The 19852-nt window shown below is 35.0% G+C and overlaps 3 protein-coding genes and 1 long non-coding RNA gene across 4 annotated transcripts; 3 read left to right on the forward strand and 1 right to left on the reverse strand.

Annotated features, from left to right (window-relative positions):
* The first annotated feature begins 349 nt into the window (after positions 1-349).
* LOC106350165 lies at positions 350-9294 on the forward strand. The gene is made up of 17 exons (XM_048781566.1): positions 350-487; positions 597-861; positions 954-1050; positions 1140-1258; positions 1340-1424; positions 1521-1650; positions 1710-1903; positions 2007-2130; positions 2221-2437; positions 4247-4459; positions 4557-4614; positions 5082-6025; positions 6117-6714; positions 6794-7449; positions 7558-8241; positions 8342-8635; positions 8720-9294. Exons 1-17 carry the CDS (start codon positions 350-352, stop codon positions 9292-9294), a joined length of 5391 nt encoding a protein of 1796 aa, XP_048637523.1.
* Positions 9295-15222: 5928 nt separating this feature from the next.
* On the forward strand, positions 15223-16197 carry LOC125575734. The gene is made up of 3 exons (XM_048734788.1): positions 15223-15524; positions 15601-15691; positions 15761-16197. The coding sequence occupies exons 1-3, from the start codon at positions 15260-15262 to the stop codon at positions 15918-15920; spliced, it is 516 nt and encodes a 171-aa protein (XP_048590745.1). The 5' UTR covers positions 15223-15259; the 3' UTR covers positions 15921-16197.
* Positions 16132-16347, reverse strand: LOC125575735. The gene is made up of 2 exons (XR_007314292.1): positions 16296-16347; positions 16132-16230 (listed from the first exon to the last, which is right to left on the reverse strand). It is a non-coding gene; the product is annotated as an uncharacterized LOC125575735 (long non-coding RNA).
* A 50-nt stretch (positions 16348-16397) lies between these two features.
* On the forward strand, positions 16398-18990 carry LOC106347508 (E3 ubiquitin-protein ligase RSL1-like). Its single transcript, XM_013787065.3, has 3 exons — positions 16398-17293; positions 17781-18553; positions 18671-18990. The coding sequence occupies exons 1-3, from the start codon at positions 16571-16573 to the stop codon at positions 18792-18794; spliced, it is 1620 nt and encodes a 539-aa protein (XP_013642519.2). The 5' UTR covers positions 16398-16570; the 3' UTR covers positions 18795-18990.
* Positions 18991-19852: the final 862 nt, after the last annotated feature.

Genomic DNA, 19852 nt, shown 5'->3' on the forward strand with positions numbered 1-19852 from the left:
AAAGAATATTTGTTTCCTAATTTAGTGTTAGTCAGTATTTAAAAAGAGATCAAATAACTAACGCAATCACATTAATTATCTTTCAAACAACTTGCCAACCAAGTAATCCATATCTCTAAAAATCTAATATTCTCTTTTCCCTATTAGATAAAAAATAATTAATCTACATTAAATAATTTTACAAAGATTTTACCATTGATTCTGCGTTTAAATTATAACTACCTTGATTTACCATATAATTATTACGAATTAACCTAACAGGATCCCATTTGCTATCACAACTATATATATCTAATCATATATTCTCCAAATCATATCAAAGAAAACACAAAACCTCATTATGTCTAAAATGACGACATTTGTTCCTCTCACAAAACTCAGGCCATTCAAAGACAACTGGAGAATTCAAGTGAAATGTTTACATTCATGGAAGCAAAATACACCTTTTGCAGGTGATACTTTCGAGATGGTCTTAGCAGATCAATGGGTAAGTTTTGTTATAGCAGATCAATGGGTAAGTTTTGTTATACACGTTTATTTTTTTCACCTTATTACTAATGTCTAAAATCTATCTAATATGACTGTGTTTTTCTTAGGGTAACAAGATCCATGCTACTAGCAAACGATCTCTCATGCAACGGATTCAACGTGTCTTACCTATAGATTCATGGGGGGTTATTGAACATGTTACCGTCACTCCGGCTGGTGGTCAATATCGAACTACCAACTACAAATACAAGATGGTTATAGCAGAAGACGCTGTGCTGTCAAGATCAGATTTAGCTGATGATAGAATTTTCCTATCTCTTGCTAATTATGAAGAAATTGAAAATGGAACAAAAAAGCAAGCTTTCCTCATAGGTAATCTCACTTTCTGTTATATTCACATTGTTTAAAATCGTGTCTGTTAGTTGATATAAGTCGTTACATATGTTTCTTTTTTTTTCTTACAGATGTTATAGGAAGAATTCATGAACTTGGTGATGTCCAGACTGTTCAAGTGTCTGGCGAAGACAGAAAGAGGGTTCAGTTTCGCTTAGTTGATGCAGAGTTTGTTTTCAGAACACTTTGTTTTCATTAGCTTATACACTTTATTTTGCTTGCTTCGTTTACTAAAGAACATGTTTTGATTTCGTCAGAGGAAACAATCTAGCATGCTGTCTCTGGGGAACATATGCCGAGCAACTTGAACCGTTTGCTGGCAAAGATCAAACAATTATTTGTTTGATCAGGTTTGCAAAAATCAAGGAATTTAGAGGTATTTGTTTTGACTCTTATAACAATAGTTGATTAATTTGTTTTTTGTTCGGATTCAAAGCTTATGTTTAATGCTTAATAGGAGAGCTGCAAATCACTAATGCTTTTGATGCTTCACGTCTGTTCCTGGATCCGATGATCCCTGAACTTACCCATTTAACTGAAAGGTTTTTCTTTTCTTATGATTTATATATTATTACATGTGTATCTTTTATATATAATTTTTAAAATGTCTAAATTTTACTGATCTTAATGCATTTAAGGCTGACAAATGACGATCTCTCTGTTGCTCTGGTCCAAAAACCATCTGGAAAGAAGGATGGTAAAAAGCATTTATACAACTGGAATGATGCTGAGATCAAAACAATTTCAGAAGCCGCTGAGTCCACTCAGGTACATTTTGGTTATGAGCATTGTAGAACAAATCGTTTTTAATTTTATAAAATGTTTAGGTGGAGATTTGCAAAATCATATGTACTATTGAAGCAATAGATACAAATTGGTCTTGGTTCTACATTGGTTGTAACCGACACCAAAAACGTGTCAACAAGATTCCTAATGTGGATTATGGAAGGATGACAAAGAAAGATAAGCCTTTGTTTCGTTGTGAACATTGTCGTTCAAATATCAATACGGTTGGACCCAAGTAAGTTGTGATATTTACATAAACTAATTCTTGTGAGTTTACGTATATTATTTTATCCAATTATTATTTCTATATCCTGAGTTTTTGTTTTTTTTTTTAATAGATTCAAGCTACATTTGGTTGTCAAAGATGACTCTGCAACATGTAATTTGATGTTGCTAGGCTCTGTTGGTAAGTCTATCGTTGCAGTGGATGCTGAAGAATTATGGGATGGCTCTTATGAGGAGGTATATTTTTATATGAATTTGTGTTTTGCAGTTACTTTTTCTTACGATAATAGTTAAGATTTAACTCCTTATATTTCTTCTTTCTATCAGATTGAAGATCCAGAGATACTACCAGAACCTATTCTTAGTTTGGTTGGAAAGTCTTTCTGTTTTGGTATTTCCATAACCTCAGACAATGTCACAAATGGTTCAGACACTTTTGTTGTTTTAGAGATTTGTTCTGGAGATAAAGTTCTTACTATCGAGACTGACTCTCAATCTAATTCTGATTATGGTCACTACTTCTTCCACCATGTCATCTGGATCAGTAAGTATATTTTTTTATTTATTAAGTGTTTGCCTTACATGTTTTTATTACTGTGTGTGTTATCATAGTTTCTAACAAAACCTAAAATTTTAAATGGATTTAGGCCATGATGTTGGACCAAATTTCATCTGATGAGTGTCCAACTCCTATAACAAAGCGCAAGGAAGATAATTACGACCTACAGGACCTAACATCTTCTTCTAAGAAACAATGCATCAAGATCATCAAACAAGAGAAGAACAAGAGTGATTAGGCTGAAGATCTGAGAAGTTTCTTTCCGATATCGAACTCCTTTCCCTATTTTCAAGTTGTTATGCTTTGATTTATTCCATACTTTCTATTTGAGGCTTTGTTTTTTTTTTAGTTTTTTGTGTTATTTGAATTTCCTATATTTAATAATAAGTTGGGTTTTTATGTGGATTGCATTAAAACGATGAGATATATTAGATTCATCTTATATTTTTAGGTTATGTTTCAAAGTTTAATTTAAACTAATATAATTTAATGACTAATTACTAATCAAAACAATCGTATTCAGTTCACACAACAACCTAACTAACCAATCAACTCTTATAGTTCTAAAGTAAAACTATACTAACTTGCGTAAATCTAAATGTCTCAAACTGACAAAAGAATTACATTGTTTAGAATAGTGTATCTGTCTTAAAGAGTATGAATGTTCGAATCTGCTCCATCTTTGTGACTCATGCATCTGTATTTTTACTAACAAAAGCAATATCAAGGATCATGCAGTCAGAGTAGGAATCTATATAAATGTCATACAAACCCCAATTAATGTTACAGATGTATAGAAATAACAATTACTAATTAAACTTCCTAATTATAACTATTATCCTAACTTTAAGCTAAGTATATATTGTCAATCTTAAATTACACCCCGAAAATTAGGAGATTACCTCAATATATGCAAATCTAATCTGTTGCTTTCCCATTCTTCCCACGATTTTTTCTTCCTTGTGGTCGTACAAGGAACATTCCTTGATCCAAACACTCAACTGATGAATCGTAAGAGAGGAAACGTCCATGAAGGAATTGACACTGCCAAAAAAAACAAAACCGCATCATGCAGTGATATGCCTAACCTTGAAGAGATTCAGAGGTTTTCTAATCCCATCTCAATCCAGCCGATTCCGTTGTCTTCAATTTACTTTAGACCCTTCGAAACTATTGAGAATCAACATGTTCCAAACTACACTATTCCTCCATATCAACAAATACGCAAGCTTTCACCACAAACACCTTTAAATAAAAGAAGATGTATCCTTGGTAAGTGATTCATCTAAAATGACCTATTAACGTGTCATCATGTACAATTTGGTAGTTCTATAAAATGTATTTAAATTTCTAATGTTTCTAAGGTCTCGAAAAGATAAAAGACCAAGTGAATGACACCCCAGTGTTAAGCAGTTGCTTGACCTCATTATCAAGTAAGTGTTTGTTTGGGTTATATCTGTATATATGCTCTAACCTGTTCATTTTTCAAACTCATTTCAACTTTCTTTAATATTATTACAGAGGATCTACAAAAGAGGAGTTTTGAATCTATGAAAACTAAGGGATGCCATCAAACCAGAAGTTCAAGTAATGTATTGAACATTACTAATATAGCACATCTGAGGAAAAAAAATGCATATCATCGTCATCTACATTTGATGCATCAGCTCAGTCCATACAAGAAGAAGATGGATTAGTCGGAACTGATTTGTTTGGAGGTAGCCAATCTTTTATCAAGAGTACGGTTTTTTATGCTTTTTGGTACTTACAAATAATTGAATTTTTTTTTATCAGGGTTCATTGATACAGATAGCCAGCAAGTTTTTGAATGTTCTTCTCTAGAGAATACTGATACTGAAAATGGGGATTCTGATTTAGATGATCCTATGGATTATGAGCCAGAGGTTGAGCCAAACAATAGTGAGAGAGTGGCACCTAATTCAGATCACATTGTTGGTGTTGTAAAGGCGCCAAAACCTCCTAACCAAAAGTGTTTTAGTGAAAACGGTATTGATTCTGTGTGTTTTCTTGATTCATTAACACATTTCGTGTTCATCTTCGTCTAATTTAAGCATGTTTCTATTTTGATATTTGATTTTTGTAGAGTACTTAGATGAAGGTGATCCGGACTACAACTGTTCTCATTGTGGTGCTATCATGTGGTAAGGAGAACGGCTAAACAAGCGGAGAAACGCAAAGAATCCTACATTTTCATTATGTTGTATGCAAGGACAAGTGAAATTGCCGTTGTTGAAGGAACCACCACCAGTTTTAAAAAATCTCTTGCAAGGAGATGATCCAAGAAGCAGACATTTTCAACGACATATAAGGCCGTACAATATGGTTTTTTCCTTCACTTCTCTTGGTGGAAGAGTAGAGAGGTCTCTGAAAAAAGGTAGAGGCCCTGATATGTTTCAGCTTCAAGGAGAAAATTATCATTTATTGGGTGCGGGTATCACACCACCTGAGGGGAGTGAACCAAAGTTTGGACAGCTATATATAGTTGATACGGAGAATGAAGTTGAGAACAGAACAAAATGTTTAAGGTATAAGTTTTTTTTTTTTTTATGAAACTTGTGCTTTTAATAGTTTAGATTACTAACATTGTTCTTTTAATTTTTTTTTATAGCTTGGGTAAACGGCCATTCCAGGTCAAGAAAAAGGATCATCTCAGAAAAGATATTATAGAGACTTTGATGAAGATGTTGAATGAAGTCAACCCATATGTTAAAAAGTTTAGATCAGCCAGAGACCGCTTCAATACAGATCCTGAAAATTCTTTTCATATGAGGATTGTTAGTGAGAGGTTAAAGGATGGAAGGACGTATAACACACCCACAGCCTCTGAGGTTGTTGCGCTGATTCCTGGAGATTTTAGTCTTGATATGGACAGAAGGGATATTGTTCTTCAAAAAAATTCAGGAAAACTACTGAGGATAAACGAGATTCATGCTTCATATCTTGCACTTCAGTATCCTCTTTTGTTTACATATGGTGAAGATGAATTCAGACTTGGTATTAAGAAAGGAGCAACAGAGAAGACAAAAAAACAGAAGAAGCCTAATATCAGTATGAGGCAATGGTTTGCTTTTCGCCTGCATGAGCGTAAGAACGAATCGCATTCTCTCCTACATTCTAGAAGACTATTTCAGCAGTTTGTGGTGGATGCCTTCACAACAATTGAGTCTAATCGGTTGCGATATCTGAAGTTAAACCAGCCTTCTTTGCGATCAGATAGCTATGACTCTATTAAAGAATCTGAGAACGCAGGAAAAGTGGATATGAATGAGCAAGGAACTGAGTTTACATTACCAGCTTCATTCGTAGGGAGTCCTAGATATATGAAGAATTGCTACTTGGATGCTATGGCAATATGTAAGCATTTTGGATTCCCTAATTTTTTCATCACTTTCACATGTAATCCCAAATGGCCAGAGATCACAAGATATGTTAAGGCAAGGAAGCTAAAGGCTGAAGATAGATCAAACATTATCTGTAGGATTTTCAAGATCAAACTTGATTCATTGATGGATACTCTAACCAAAAAAAATATTTTGGGAGAGACACAGTCATGTAAGTTAAACCTGTCTGATCTGTATATTAAAATTGTATTCCTTACGTTTATGTTTATTTATATTTTGACTGAAATGTTTTTTTTAAACAGCTATGTACACAATTGAGTTCCAGAAACGGGGTTTACCACATGCTCACATTCTCTTATTCATGAAGAAGTTAAAGAAGCCTACAACAGACGATATTGACAACTTCATTTCCGCTGAGATTCCTAACAAGAAGGATGAACCAGAACTGTATGAGGTCATTAAAGATATGATGATTCATGGTCCATGTGGACGAGCTAATACTAATTCTCCATGTATGGAGAATGGCCGTTGCTCTAAGTCATTTCCTAAATCATTTTCTGAGAAGACTACTATTAATAAGGAAGGATTTCCGGTTTACAAGAGGCGTGAGCAGTCAGAGAACTTTGTTATGAAGAATGGAGTGAGATGTGACAATCGGAGTGTCATTCCTTACAACCGGAAGTTATCTCTTCTTTACAGAGCTCATATCAACGTCGAGTGGTGCAACCAAGTTGGGTCTATAAAGTATTTATTCAAATACATTAATAAAGGACAGGATCGTGTCACAGTTGCTGTTGAACCACCAGACAACATTGTTGCAAGTGAGTTAGGAGATGTTGAGCTTAATAAAGAGAATCTTGATAAGAAAAGGAATGAACTCAAGGAATTCTTTGATTGCAGGTAAGATTAGCATTGTTTTTCTTTACAATATACCAGTTCATTAATTAAGCTGCGATTTTTAACCATATTTTTTTTTCAGATACGTGTCAACGTGTGAAGGAACTTGGAGAGTATTCAAATTTCCTATTCACTATCGATCAACTGCTGTTGAGAAGCTTAGTTTCCATCTACCCGGAAAGCAAGTTATTACATTCAAAGGAAAAGACAAATTGAAGGCAGTTGTCACCCGGAAGCTCATTCAAAATACAATGTTCTTAGCTTGGTTTGAGTTGAACAAGATTGACTCCTTCGCAAGAACATTGACCTATGCTCAGATCCCAAGCTTCTATACTTACGACAAAAGGTCAAAGAAGTTCAACATAAGGAAACGGGGATTTGCTTTGGGGAGGATTAACTATGCTCCTAGGAGCCAAGAAGATGCTTATTACTTGCGTGAGTTGTTGAATGTTGTCAGAGGACCCACAAGTTATGAGGACATTAAAACATACCTAGATGTTCTCTATCCGAGCTACAAAGAAGCATGTTATGCTCGTGGGTTATTAGATGATGATCAGGAGTACATTGATGACATAGTAAGAAGAAGTTTTGAGAGCACAGCAAGTGAGCTGCGGAAAGTGTTTGTTATGATGCTTATGAGTAACACTTTGTCTAAACCAGAGTCTGTATGGGAAAACACTTGGATGTTTTTGTCTGAAGATATCGAGCACTCTAGGAGAATAAATTTTAATAGACCTGGTATGTTTTTAGTTTATGACCTGAGATTGTTAAATTTAGATACATTTTTTTTGAGTTTCCAGACTTATAATTTTGTTTGCTTTCTTGCCTTTTGCATATTCATTGTAGGTCTGTTGTTGAGTGATGACGACAAAAAGAAGTATGCTTTACTTGAGATTGAAAAAATATTGAAAAGGTCTGGAACTTCTCTCGCCAAATTTGATAATATGCCTAGACCGCCAAAGACAAGTAGCCACGATGAAAATGTTTTGGTGCTAGATGAACGCAGCTATGAGCGATCTGCTTTGTTAGAGACTCTTCGAAGAGATCTTCCGAAGATGACATGCGAGCAAAGAAAGATATATGAGGAGATTCTTTCTGCTGTTAATAAAGAAGATGGTGGAATGTTTTTTGTGAGTGGTTTTGGTGGAACAGGGAAAACTTTCCTATGGAAATTGCTTTCTGCAGCTATCAGATCTAGAGGAGATATTGTTCTAAACGTGGCTTCAAGCGGCATTGCATCATTGTTGTTGCCTGGTGGTCGGACAGCACATTCCAGATTCGGCATTCCTCTAAATCCAGACGAGTTTTCTTCATGTACAATGAAGCATGGAAGTGACCAAGCTAATTTAGTGAAAGCATCATCACTTATCATCTGGGATGAAGCCCCTATGATGAGCAAGCATTGTTTTGAGGCTTTAGATAAAAGTTTATCTGATATTGTTCGGAAACACGACACCCAACCATTCGGTGGAAAGGTTATCGTTTTTGGTGGTGATTTTAGGCAGGTTTTGCATGTTATAAATGGTGCTGGTAGAGCTGAAATAGTTATGGCCTCACTTAAACTCATCCTATCTTTGGACGCACTGCAAAGTTCTTAAGCTCTCCAAGAATATGAGATTGCTATCAGCAGGATTGTCACAAGCAGAGGCAGAAGATCTTAAAGAATTTTCAGAGTGGATATTAAAAGTTGGTGATGGTAAACTATCAGAGACTAATGATGGTGAGGCAGAGATAGAAATTCCCTCTGAATTTTTGATTACAGACTGTAATGATCCTATAGAAGCAATCAGCGAAGAGATTTATGGCACATCAACTTCATTGCATGAAAAGAAAGAGGCCAAGTTTTTTCAAGAGAGAGCTATCCTCTGTCCAACTAACGAGGATGTAAATACAGTTAATGATTATATGTTGGACAAGCTAGAAGGTGAATTTGGCTATTTTCATCTATTGATTTTGCTTTCTTTGTATTTGAGTCTTATTCTCCAAATTCTGTTGTTTTCTATTTCAGGTGAGGAAAAAACTTATAACAGTGCTGATAGCATTGATCCTGCAGATACAAGTTCTGTGAACAATGAAGCTCTTAGTGCGGATTTTCTAAACACAATTAAGGTTCCTGGTTTACCAAACCATAGTCTTAGACTAAAGGTTGGTTGTCCTGTTATGGTTCTGAGAAACATAGCTCCTTCTGATGGCTTAATGAATGGGACGAGACTGCAGATCACTCAGCTAATGGATTTTATGGTTCAAGCTAGGATTATAACAGGAGAGAGGATTGGGGAGATAGTTGATATTCCTAGATTGCTAATAACCCCTTCTGACACCAGATTGCCTTTCAAAATGAGAAGAAGACAACTGCCTCTTGCTGTGGCTTTCGCAATCACAATCAACAAAAGTCTAGGGCAATCACTATCTCAAGTAGGTCTTTATCTACCAAGACCTGTATTTTCACATGGTCAGTTATATGTTGCTGTTTCTAGAGTGACTTCCAAAAGGGGATTGAAAATTCTGATTTTAGACGAAGATGGGAAACCACAAAAACAAACTAAGAATGTAGTTTTCAAAGAAGTTTTCGACAACCTTTAACAAATGAGGTAATAAGTTATGTCTTTTCATATTTTTGATGCCATATACAGTTTTTGTTTGGATGTGATCTTTGTTTTAAAAACCAGGAAATGTGTTTGGACTCGCCCATTACATATAATAAAAACTATTTGTTCTTTGCAGATCTCAGAAGTTCACGTGTTCTATGGTGGAAGCATGCTTGCTGGTTCACAAAGTTCTCTAATAGTTATGCAAACAACATTTGTTTTCTTTTCCAACGAATCTGGAATGCAATAAGTTTGTTATTATTTTGATTTAGATAGATGCATGAGTTTTTGGGTCTTTAAAACCATATCGAAATAAAGCGCATGTTTTATAAGATTATCATCAACATATACCCTTACCAAGCAACACTCAAGCAAGTCAAAACAAAGCATATTGACTAAAGCCAGGGTTCTCTAATCTAAAACCTTATTCTACACTGTCCTACTTCAGAAACCTTACGACTTACTTAGAAGAGATAAGTAATAACTAACCGTATTATAAGATGTTAATCCCCAATGGTTGTTGTCTTCTTTTTCATCTTGATAACTGATACTTTGACCTTTCCACGTCCAACATCATGCTACAGATTTAGAACGTTTAAAATCAGGGCTAATCTCTGTTCAACAAACCATGGGACCTCAACAAGAACAAATTTTTAACTTCCTCTTGAAAAATCATTAAAGCAAATATCTAACACTTTACCTGATTTGTCCTGTGTCGTAGTGACAACATGGATTCCTCGCAGGAACCAGTGGTAGTAACAGCTTGCAATATCAGCATCAGCCGACTCTCCCTCTTCTTTCATAAGTTCACTCCATCTTGATAAGTTGATTCCCCTGGAAATGATTCTTGTGTAAGGAAAAAAACATTAAAGTAATTTCCCAACAAAGAACTTTACTTTGACTTACGACTTACTCAAACATGTTACTTGAGCAGTGATCCTCACAACACACAGGTCAATCTTACACTTCTCTTTTAGCATTGCAGCCTGTGACAAAAAAATTACAACATGATTTTCCTTGCATTGGTAAAAGAAGAGCCTGAAAAACATGAGCTTTCTTAGGCTAGGATAAATATCAGAACAACACTTCACATATATATAGAAAAAAATATTTTACTTCTATATTGCTTTGTGATGGATCTTCCTCTACCAAATACTTGGAGTTGAGTTTGTTATTGAAAGCAGCTACCTGTTTAAGAAAGAAATAGATTAATCCACAGTGGCTTGTAGCTTTATTATCAGTAGATCACAAAATGTCAATCACGTAGACTGGAACAAGCATCAGAAACTTACAACAGTTTTGTTCGCATCCTCTATTCCGAACAAGGTCAAGAATGGCTCCCAAGGTTCTCATTTGTTATATCAATGTATATAAACATGATCTGCAAGAAAATAAATAATATACCTTAAGAGTATATGTTTGTTCTAAATCCTACTAACCCTTTTAGACTCAGCGTCAGAAGTACCTTCGATTTAAACCTTCTTTGATCATGAAGATGAGCCATACTCTGAAAACATAGCAGGCTTTAAGAAGCTGAGCCATACTCTGAAAATCATAAATTTTGGCAAAGATTATAACCTAACCAAGGAAGAAAAATGAAAAACAGAACTACGATTAAGCACACAAAGATAGACTTGCAACTGGTATTATTTTACAAACTGCAGTGACAAAATCTTCAAACCTGAAGCTTAACAGGACTGGAATAAACCCAAGCAGTATTGCTTTCACTCGATTTTGTAATCAAGGGAAACTTGTTCTTGCCTAGAAACTCCAATATCTTATTCTTCTTCACTTTGTAAGATCCATCTACATGAACCACACAAGACTTTTCATCATGATTCCAAAAAACCATCACAACAAAAAAATCTTAACAAAATATCAAACATAACAACAAGAAAGGTCTTCCACAATCAGCAGCAAGATTACCATACTAAGTGTACCTTTCCGCCTTAGTTTTAGCCATGCAAATAAACACATCACTAGCCTTGAGCTCAGGAAACAGAAGTATCACAACACCATTAACAGTGTTAATAAGTCATCTGATTCTTTTCCGATCTGAAACAACTTGAGGTCATTTCTTCGTGATTAAACAGGAGACGGTACATATCTATCCAATTGTAGTGTCTTCGTATTACAAAACTGTAGAAAATCATAACAAATAACACAAATTAGAACAACTAACCGTGAATTTAGAAAGTTAAACATAAATCTACAAACTCGAACCTATATTTGAGATCTCCACAAGTAATCAATAGATCTATCTTCTTTCATCCTTTGAGTGAAAAATTCACAGCAGTTTAGAGATTTGTCGACGAGATTAATGGAAGGCACCAACAAAGAGATCGACTGGATGAAGAGATCTTTCGTCGAAAAGAAAAAAAAGACGTAGAAAGTTTAGTCTTTCTGTTTATTTCCCGGAAAAAAAGTGTAAATGGGCTTTGTTAACTGTTTATAGTCCACTATATTTTGGGCTAAATATTAAAATTACTACACTTATCTAATCTAAAAAATGTGGGTTGGGTTACATAATAAATTTTATTTTTGGCTCACAATATTATTTTCTTGAATTATGTTAAAAATAAAATTCTTGAGTTAGTAATCCAACCCATGTTTGAATAATTTGATTAAACTTCTAAAATCTACACTAAACACTCTACTATTTTACCCTATAATATTTTTAAAACCAAATTTTAGTGCAAAAAAAAAAATACAAAAAAAAAACACAAGACAACGTTATAATCTAAAATTTAACACAAAACAAAATGAACACCAAACACCAATGTCAAAAATTACTAACATATAAAATCATCATTAATTTTACAACAAACCAAAAAAAATTAATTAATGGTTCCATACTCCCGCGCGGGCGCGCGGGTCAAAATCTAGTTTTGCGTTTAAAGTTGTTTTTCAAGTTTTTTTATTGTTATTGGGTTAGAGTTGTGATGATGAACTGTGTATACATTGTTCTGCACTTATGAAGGACTAAATTGTGTTAGTAATGTGATTGATATCGGTCATGTTGTTGTTTGCTGTGTCACTGAGATTTATTGTTTGTTTGTCTTTTTAACTTGTTTCCTGTACTGTTGAGAGTACATAAATTATATTAAAGTTGTTGAGAGTACATTTTGTTTATGGATATTTTTTCTCCAGTTTAGTTGTGTAAGTTGTGTGTATTAAGTAATAATTTTTAATATCCTTATTATGTTTGTTATATGTTTTTATTTTATTTTTAAATTTGTTGCTCTTACCGGACCTTTAAAACAAATACATGAAGACTTGTTGAAATAACTATAAAATGAGTGACAATTCTGAGTATTTGGGCTTTAGTGAGTTTTAAATGAATTTATGTATTTCTCATAAGAAGACAATAGCATTGGTCTGTTGACATTGGACATGTAGGCTATTTTTATGAGACAAAAAGAGTGAGCTCAATTTGATCTCGTGATAGAGATTTGAAGAAGAAATAGATCTATGTTAAATTAATGAAATGAGGGGTACAATGGTATTTTGAGGGAAAAGTGTCAATTTCGACCGCAACAATTTCGGTCGTGCCAAATACAACCCGAACAATTAATCAGTGTCAAATACGATCTCAACTCAACTATAATCCAAGAAAACTACCCGAACTCTTCAAACGTGCCTAAATCTACGTTGACTCTAACAGAAATTAGTCAACCGTTAACAATAAAAACTACGTCATTTTGATATACGAGAATAAATGTCAATTTCAACCCTAACCATTTCGGTCAGTGCCGAAAACGACCTCAACTTAACTATAATTTAAAAAAACTACTCAAACTTCTTAAAACGTGCATAAATCTACATTGATTCTAATATAAGTTAGTCAACCACTAACGAGATAAGACGACATCGCTTTGATATATATATATATATATATATAAATAAATATGTTCATTCCATGACTCAAACCCGTGTTTGGATACCCTTTTAAAGGGGCACACTAACAACTAGACTAAATTAACTTTTTGAAATATTTTTACAAATTGAAATTATATAAACTATTATTCTTCTTCCTTTGTCTTATCCAATTTAAAACTTTGGTGATTGCTTTTGTATATTTTAGTTATTTTTTAATATGTCTAATATTTTGTATAAGATGTCTTAGTGAAAGAAAGGTAAAAGGGCTCTTAACATTTTTGAACAAAATATCAAAAATATATAATATTAACTTTGAAAAATTAAAAAAATTCACTTAATTTTAAAAATTAAAAAGAATTTATATAAGAAAAGTTTATAAATAAATTCAAAATTTTAAGAATATTTAAGATCTTATAATTATATATTATTATTTTTATTTAGTAAGATATAAATTTATTAAAGATATGATAAATAAAAAACATGTTAATGTATTTATATAAATCAGAAAGAATTATCACCAAAATTTTAAATTGGATAAAAAGAAGAAGAATAGTAGTTTATAAAATTTCAAATTTGTAATAATATTTCAAAATTTTACTTTTAACTAGTTGTTAGTGTGCCTTTTAAAAGGGTATCCAAGCACGGGATTGAGTCCTGGAATGAACATATTTTAAAAAAAAAGATATATATATATATATATCAAAACGACGTCGTCTTATCTTGTTAGTGGTTGACTAACTTCTATCAGTGTCAATGTAGGTTTATGCACGTTTTAAGAAGTTTTGGTAGTTTTTTAAAATTTATAATTAAGTTGAGGTCGGTTTTGGCATTGACCATTTGTTCGGGTCCTATTTGGCACGACTGAAAGTGTTGGGGTTGAAATTTGCACTTTTCCGCGTATATCAAAACGGCGTCGTTTTATCTTGTTAACAGTTGACTAAGTTCTGTTAAAGTCAATGTAGATTTAAGCACGTTTTTAAAAGTTTGGGTAGTTTTCTTGAATTATAATTGAGTTGAGATCGTATTTGGCACAGATCAATTGTTCGGATCGTATTTGGCACGATCCAAACTGTTGAAGTCAAAATCGGCACTTTTTCCGGTATTTTGACTATTAAAATTTTAATGGTAAAAGTGATTATGGTATAAGTGAAATGTAGTATTAGAAAAGTGGTATAATTGATAATTTCCCTTAATAATGAAACCTCTTTTTTGATCATTTTCCATAATTTGCTTAAAAACATTTTAGGCTATTTTAGTATATTTGCGCCTATCCCACTATATAAAAGCAACTAATTTTGGATGTTATAAAGGATGCCACATAGGCAAAATATTCTCAGCCATTCATTCTGCCACGTCACTGGTAACCCAGACCAACAAATCGTAATTGCAGCCCAGCCCGTTAACCGGTTTCGCTCACGAAATTGCTGTCTCCGTCTCTTTGCTGTTGGGCCAGATTAAAAAAATTTCCAGCCCATCCCATTACTTATTTCAACTGTCAAACTATTTTCTTTTGCATTTTCTATTATTTCAGACAATTTTTTTTATTTCAACTGTTTTCTATAACAATGTGCAAACCGCCTAAGTTCCCTTTGATCTTAAAATAGTACGCCCAAGATAACAAAACCCCCTCATTTCACACACAGTCCCTGTAAATTTCTATAAAAAACTAAATTCTACTATCAAACCCACCCAACAAATTTACTACTACCACCTATAATTATGGCCCGGCCTACTTAAACTTTAAAAAAAACCATGACAATACTTAAAAAAAACACACTCTAACTATGTTCACTTCAAAAAAAAAAATTTAAACAAAATTGCCAAAAAAATACTAATTCTCATTCTTATCTATGTAGCACATGCACCACAAGATCAAAGCAATTAGGACAACACCCTCGAACCTCATCCAATAATCGTTAGGATCCTTAGGGTCTGGCCCATCACAAATCACAAAAATAAAGATGCTTTCCTATGGACAATTTTCATATGTCTTGACATCCAGGTTTGTCTAAAATTCATATTTTTAATTATTCCAACTATATTTCAAATGATTGTTTCTAACCACTAAACAGGAACAAAAAATGGAAGGGAAGGTACCTATTTCTACGTCTGACACAATGTACCAACGCTTCGAAGAAGGGAAAATTTATCACATTAGATATTTTAATCTCCTCCCCAATAACCAACGTTACAGGCTTACCGATCAACCATACATAATCAATATCAAAGAAACAACAACTATTACACTGATTCAAGAAAACATTGCACCGATTCCTTCATACATATTCCGGCCACAACGCTACACCCAGTTGATCAGCTTAGCAAGTGAAACCAACTTCCTACCAGGTAAAAAAAAAACAAAAACTCTCTCACACAAAAATAAATCCTAATTTTTTTCCAAACAACCAAATTATTCCTACAGATGTTGTTGGCCGCATTTGCCTCATCCAAGGAAGTGATTTATATAACCACTACACAGATTCAAAAATCATCATTGGATTACGTTTAGACAGGTACAAACTTTTTATTAAGTAATAATTGGTTTACAACTAAACAAAATCTAATACAATAATTATTTGTAGATCGAAATTGGTACGTCTAACTTTATGGGACAAGGATGCATCTAATTTCAGGGAGTTAAATCGCATATCAACAAGGAAAAAACAAGTCGTAATCATCACAAGTATCATTCCACGGATACATGAAGGTAATAAACTAAACATAAACTTTACAGAAAACTAAATGCTAACAAATATTTGCCTTTTTCAGAAAAACTATCACTTACAGCAACACCTGGAACGCGCTTCTACTTTAACAACGAAATTGATATCATTCAACGCTTCCAAAAGAGGAATAAACTGCTATCTTAAGCCTCATAGCAAACACCACCAGTCAACTTTTAAAACATTTACGTTACCACTTCCTACATCAATTAAATTGTCACACACAAAGATTATTTTCTCATTCAAATATCGAATTCCTCAAAACTATTTATTATTCATACTTACAGTTGTTTTTTTTAAAAAAATGATCACCGTTTCGAACTTCTCCCCTGTATAAAAAAACAAAACTTAACTTATCCTTTCAGAAACCAAAAAACACACAATTTTAATTCACCTGATTTTTATTAAACATGTAATCCGCGCGCAACGCGGACGCCGGCCCTAGTTGTAGTAATTGGTTAATTCCCGTGATTATATCCGTAAGCCAAAAAGTCAAAAGTAAATTCTACGAAATCCGATTTTATTTGTAATTATCTTATTTAATGGAAATTAATTAATAAAAAGACGAAAAACGTCACGTCAAGGCAAGTCTTTCTGAGAACGCTTCAACTTCCTTCTTAACCACGCTAACCGCACTTGCTCTACTCTCTGCTCCCACAGTAAACCCTAATGGCGGCGATTGAAGAGGACGATGTGTCGGTGATCCTCGAAGAACAGCGCGAGGAGATCATGGCCGCTAAAACCCTAGCCCAGGACCACGATCTGGCTTTCAACCTTCAAATGCAGGAAGCCCTAGCCGTTTCTCGAGCAGCCCACACCTCCTCTCCGACACTCGATTTCACCGCTGAAGAAGGTGACGGATTTGACTACACGTCGCTGATTCTAGAGGACATTGCGCGAGTCGATCAGGAGAGGCGAGACCACGAGGTTGGCGCTCAGGAGATGAAGAGACTCAAGGTCGATCTCGACCGCCGGATCCACGATCAGAGGTTTGCTAAAGAGATTATGAACATCCCTGACGCTGATTGGAGCAAAGACGGCGACTATTTCCACAAACCTTACTCGCTCGAGGAAGCTTCCTCCTCCTCGGCCGTCAAGGTCCCTCCTCCTTTCCCTGCGATTGGGTTTGAAAGTTTCCGCGTGTATTGCAAAGGATTGGTGAGTGAGGAGATGATTGGTGAGACGAGGGTTACGGTTGGGGGTGTTGGTGTGGCTCTTTGTGACTCCTCGGATAATCTCATTTGGGAGGTGGCCAAGGTTCTCGGTGCTGACGAGTCTAAGAGCCCTCAAATTGCCGAGTTGGAGGCCATTCTTCGTGCCTTGGATGAAGCTTTGACCTTTGATTTGGGAAGGGTCACCTTCTTCATTGATGATTTCAACCTCTTCAACTACGTGAGCTCTCTCTCTCTCCCTGAAAAATAAGATTCCTTTGAAAAAGGTCTCGACTTTTTGAATGATTGTGATTCTTATTTTTGGGCTCTTCGATCTTATTTTACATAATCATTTGCATATCTTCGAAAGTTTTACTCAGAAATTAGATTTCTTTGACAAAGATTGTGAATTTCTGAATGATTGTGACCTTCCATTCTTAAAAAAGTTTACTCCTTTTAGTTGCTAAATTAGCGTGTTTTACGGTATTGTTCTCCTTTTGTTTTGTTTTGTTTGTTTGTTACCTTTTACTATGTCCGTTGCTACAATCTGAATAACTGTGTCTTTGCAGTCTTTTACCTAATTATTTGGCATTTAACCATTTGAGAATCATCTAATGTGAATCTGGATTATCTTACCGTTGTAGTTTAGTTTAGTTCTGGTTGTTTTCCCTTTTTGTTGATATTATTGATCTTTGATATGGCTGCTCATGTTTTGCCCTGTAATCTAGGTGACTGGGAGGGTGGAACCTAGGCAGAGCGCTGTTGCAACACTTGTAAACAAAGTGGCTCTTCTCCAGAAAAAGTTCTCTTATTGCCAACCATCTCTTTTGACAAGAAATGATGTTAAGTTTGTGTTCAAGCTCGCAAGAGATGCGATCGTGTCTCAAATCAAATGGCCTGAGGAGACTAGTAAAGGCAAGACTTTCAAGGAGACTTGTGTGATCTGCTACGAAGGCATCACCGTTGACAAAATGTTCTCCGTTGATGGTTGTTTCGACCGTTTCTGCTTTTCCTGCATGAAGCAGCACGTTGAAGTTAAGCTACTCGGAGGGAAAACAGCTACTTGTCCGAGCGACGGGTGCAAATCAGAAGTAAAGATGGATTGCTGCGCCAAATTTCTTGATCCCAAGCTCGTTGAGGTTATGATCCAACGCAAGAAAGAAGGCTCCATTAATGTTTCTGATAAAGTTTACTGTCCATATCCTAAGTGCTCGGAACTGATGGCCAAAGCTGAAGTTTTTGAGTATACCAAACAGTTCTTCGTTGGCACTGAGCAATCTCCTGCGAGGAAATGCATGAAGTGTGGGCTCTTTTTCTGCATGCAGTGCAAGGTACCGTGGCACTACAAAGACACCTGTGATGACTTCAGTAAGTCAAAGAGGTATCAGAACGCTGGAGATGGAATGCTCAAGTCTCTGGCGCAGAGCAAGCGGTGGAGACAATGCATAAGGTGTAACAATATGGTTGAGCTTGCTTTTGGGTGCTACCATATAACCTGCAGGTACCTTTGCTTATTATGGTTACTACAATACAAATCCATGGATAAAGAAAGGAGAGACCATGTTTGGTCATTTGTTTACTATTGCTGATCTGATGTTTTTTATTGTGTGGCTTGCAGATGTGGATATGAGTTCTGTTACACGTGTGGAGCTGAATGGAAGAACAAGAAAGCGACATGTGCGTGCCCGATCTGGAATGAGCGCAACATAATCCGTGAAACAAATGTGAATCGTAGGAGGTGATTTGTCTTTGTGTTGCGTGAAAGGTTAAGAAGTAGATTGTTAGGGTTAGAGTTGGTGACAGCTCTAAAATCAAAACACTAGTTATGGCCTTTTGTTTTGCGGTAGGCTTCGGTTTTTGTTGTTTTGGAAACTGATCTAAAAATTTGGTGTTCTACTTTGGATCTTCTATTTGGGTTTATAATGTTGGGCAAAGAAATGACTGCGTGGGAAGGAAGAACAAGCTTTAGTCTGTTAAGCTAACAACTCAGTACCTACAGATCAACAAACTCACTGAAACTCAACCAAATCTTATTACGACAGCTGACAAACAAGTTCATCATCATGAATCATATCAATAATTCAATTTTTTTTCATGTTTTTTTTAATTAACTAAAAGATATATTGTTTTTTTCAAAAAAAAATTTTAACACTGGATTTATCATTGATATGTTTGGGTGAAAGCCCAAGAGAACAACGTCTCAGACGTACATCAACCATAAAGAGAAACAAACGCAAAATGCAAAAAGATGAAGACAATAAAGAGAGAGACAAAAGCACAAAACCACCAATGGGTAGTATTACAGTAAACACTCCTAGCAGACGGAGACAGCAAGTGAGCAAAGTGATGGAGGAGGTCGAGCCGCTTCCTGAGCTAGTAAATCCTTGAGCCAAAACGGACCACCTGTAACTACATAAGACTGGAAACGGTTGTCTGAAGATGCATAGTTTTGGGGTAGATCATGAGTTATTATTACATCAGGAACATAAAATTGATAACAGGATAACTCGTTAGCAGGGAATGATCGTTTTGAAAGCATATCTGATGGCTTGTTTCCGTTGCTACCAATCCATTCGAAATCAGTTCCTTAAAACTGGACAAAAATTTGAAATGTACCAAATGACAAAAAACAAGTTTCACCCATCCAAAAAAAAATCTGCATGGACCAAGAAGAGGAAACTTACCATTTTGCCTTTAATGATGCCTCAATATGAACCATTAGATCAGATCATCTCTCTTATAATATGAACCCTTAGATCTTCAGAAGAAAAGGAATGAGGTTGACTGCCTATTCCCACTC

This window comes from Brassica napus, chromosome A6 (assembly GCF_020379485.1).
Source record: "Brassica napus cultivar Da-Ae chromosome A6, Da-Ae, whole genome shotgun sequence".
NCBI classification, from domain to species: Eukaryota; Viridiplantae; Streptophyta; class Magnoliopsida; order Brassicales; family Brassicaceae; genus Brassica; species Brassica napus.

Coding starts and splice junctions, on each gene's coding strand:
- LOC106350165 (XM_048781566.1), top strand. CDS start 350: ATGACGACATTTGTTCCTCTCACAAAACTCAGGCCATTCAAAGACAAC. Junction 6,715..6,793: donor AAGGAATTCTTTGATTGCAG/GTAAGATTAGCA, acceptor TTTTTTTTTCAG/ATACGTGTCAACGTGTGAAG. Junction 7,450..7,557: donor AATAAATTTTAATAGACCTG/GTATGTTTTTAG, acceptor TATTCATTGTAG/GTCTGTTGTTGAGTGATGAC.
- LOC125575734 (XM_048734788.1), top strand. CDS start 15,260: ATGGAAGGGAAGGTACCTATTTCTACGTCTGACACAATGTACCAACGC. Junction 15,525..15,600: donor TGAAACCAACTTCCTACCAG/GTAAAAAAAAAA, acceptor TTATTCCTACAG/ATGTTGTTGGCCGCATTTGC. Junction 15,692..15,760: donor ATTGGATTACGTTTAGACAG/GTACAAACTTTT, acceptor AATTATTTGTAG/ATCGAAATTGGTACGTCTAA.
- LOC106347508 (XM_013787065.3), top strand. CDS start 16,571: ATGGCGGCGATTGAAGAGGACGATGTGTCGGTGATCCTCGAAGAACAG. Junction 17,294..17,780: donor ATTTCAACCTCTTCAACTAC/GTGAGCTCTCTC, acceptor CCTGTAATCTAG/GTGACTGGGAGGGTGGAACC. Junction 18,554..18,670: donor TGCTACCATATAACCTGCAG/GTACCTTTGCTT, acceptor TGTGGCTTGCAG/ATGTGGATATGAGTTCTGTT.